At 30.9% G+C, this 2,089-nt stretch overlaps 1 protein-coding gene across 1 annotated transcript; it reads right to left on the bottom strand.

Annotated features, from left to right (window-relative positions):
• Window positions 1-1,235: 1,235 nt before the first annotated feature.
• Window positions 1,236-1,867, bottom strand: LOC111376360 (the record flags this gene model as incomplete). The annotated part of the gene is made up of 2 exons (XM_022999317.1): window positions 1,236-1,652; window positions 1,736-1,867. Coding segments are annotated over 2 exons (539 nt in total), but the record flags the coding sequence as incomplete, so codon positions are not given.
• Window positions 1,868-2,089: the final 222 nt, after the last annotated feature.

The raw sequence follows: 2,089 nt of genomic DNA, 5'->3' as shown, positions 1-2,089 counted from the left end.
GAAAATTTGTCAATGAATGTTCTAAATCTTAAACAAATTATAGACATAAATTCAGCCAACTCTTAATCAATCCTAATTAATATAGCAATTAATTTGTGGATAAAATATTTTCATTTTTAGGTGATATTTTTCATGTCAATCAAACACACTCTTAGGGTGCGTTTGATTACAAGTAGGAAAATTGCATGGAAAGAAAATATCTTCCAGGTAATTCAATTGCCTGGAAATTAATTACATGGAAAATGTTAATTACACGTGTTTGATTGACTTAAATTTCAACTTAGAAATTGTTACAATTTTCCAACTTTAGGTGTTTGATATCCATTTTTTTCCATGGAAATAGTCATTTTTTCCAATTCTATATGTTTGACAACCACTATTTTCCATGGAAATTGTCACTTTTTTCATGGAAAATATTGAATTTTTTCCATGAAAATTTGTCAATGAATGTTCTCAATCTTAAACAAATTATAGACATAAATTCGGCCAAATCCTAATCAATCCTAATTAATATAGCAATTAATTTGTGGATAAAACATTTTCATTTTTAGGTGATATTTTTCATGTCAATCAAACACACTCTTAGGGTGCGTTTGATTACAAGTAGGAAAATTGCATGGAAAGAAAATATCTTCCACGTAATTCAATTGCCTGGAAATTATTTACATGGAAAATGTTAATTACACGTGTTTGATTGACTTAAATTTCAACCTAGAAATTGTTACAATTTTCCAACTTTAGGTGTTTGATATCCATTTTTTTCCATGGAAATAGTCATTTTTTCCAATTTTATATGTTTGACAACCACTATTTTCCATGGAAATTGTCACTTTTTTCATGGAAAATATTGGATTTTTTCCATGAAAATTTGTCAATGACTGTTCTAAATCTTAAACAAATTATAGACATAAATTCGGCCAAATCCTAATCAATCCTAATTAATATAGCAATTAATTTGTGGATAAAAATATGCCAAGATTCGGTACGAAAGATGCATAAACACTGTCGAGATAAAATTATTATCCCTACCAATTCAGATTTCTATCACTTAAATATTCTTCTTTGCAATCAAAAATAATAATCAGATAATCAATTCAATAAATAATGCTGAAATTTCGTCCAATGTATTACATAAAACGAAAATGAAAAAATTCGAAAAATCTGTATCATAAGAAAATAGCAAATAAAATCAACATATATATCATACTTTCACGTATGTTTGTTGAATTATCCAAGCAAGTCATCTTAAAATAGTGGAGGTGGATCACGGCCCAGATTCTCAAATACTAAATCACGCATGAATTCTTCATCAGTCAAACTCATAAATACTCTAGCCAGACTCTCATCCGATCGAAATATTTTCATTACTTGCATTATGTCACTCTTTTCTATACTCATGCCTTGTAATTTTTCTAGAACCAACTGCCAATTGATGTGGTTTAGCGTATCTAATGTTGCTTGAGTCTCCATAGTATTAGCAATTTTTTTAGATGATTCGGCAATGCTTGATAGGGCAACGAGACTCTCATCATTAGGCTGGGTATGTCGATGGCGAACTTTGTTAGTTCCTCCTTCGGCATTACGCTTAGGAGAGTGAATGGGGCTTGGATCCGTATCCTCATTTTGACCATCAACTTCATGCAGATTTTCATCTAAAAAATAATAAAATAAGAATTTGTTAGAATCTCTATATAATACGAATTATATAAATTTTTATGTACGATCTAGTACGTACCATGATCGGGGGATAAAATGTCATTGCCGGTAACAGCACGATCTCCTGTAGCAGAATCATTTCCAAAGATAGCGTCCAAATTATCATAACGGGAACAAAGTTTGGTCTTCAACTTCCAAATTCTGGTTTGCCCTACAAGAAAAAGAGTGAAATATGTTTTACACTAGTCGGTGGTCAAAATAAATTTTATTACTAATATTTAAGGAATAATACTTTCGTTGGTAAATGAAATTTTGTACCTTCAACAACTCCCCCCAAGCTAGTACATCATCTGTGACACTTCTAAACATTGGCTAAATATTACAGAAAGTCCCGGTAGCCAGGTTATAGTCTAAGGCTAGACTGGGTGCAATT

Source organism: Olea europaea, unplaced genomic scaffold (genome assembly GCF_002742605.1).
Source record: "Olea europaea var. sylvestris unplaced genomic scaffold, O_europaea_v1 scaffold14962, whole genome shotgun sequence".
NCBI classification, from domain to species: domain Eukaryota; kingdom Viridiplantae; phylum Streptophyta; class Magnoliopsida; order Lamiales; family Oleaceae; genus Olea; species Olea europaea.
Note: the sequence above shows the minus strand (reverse complement) of the source record. Positions and strands in the feature narration are given on the sequence as shown.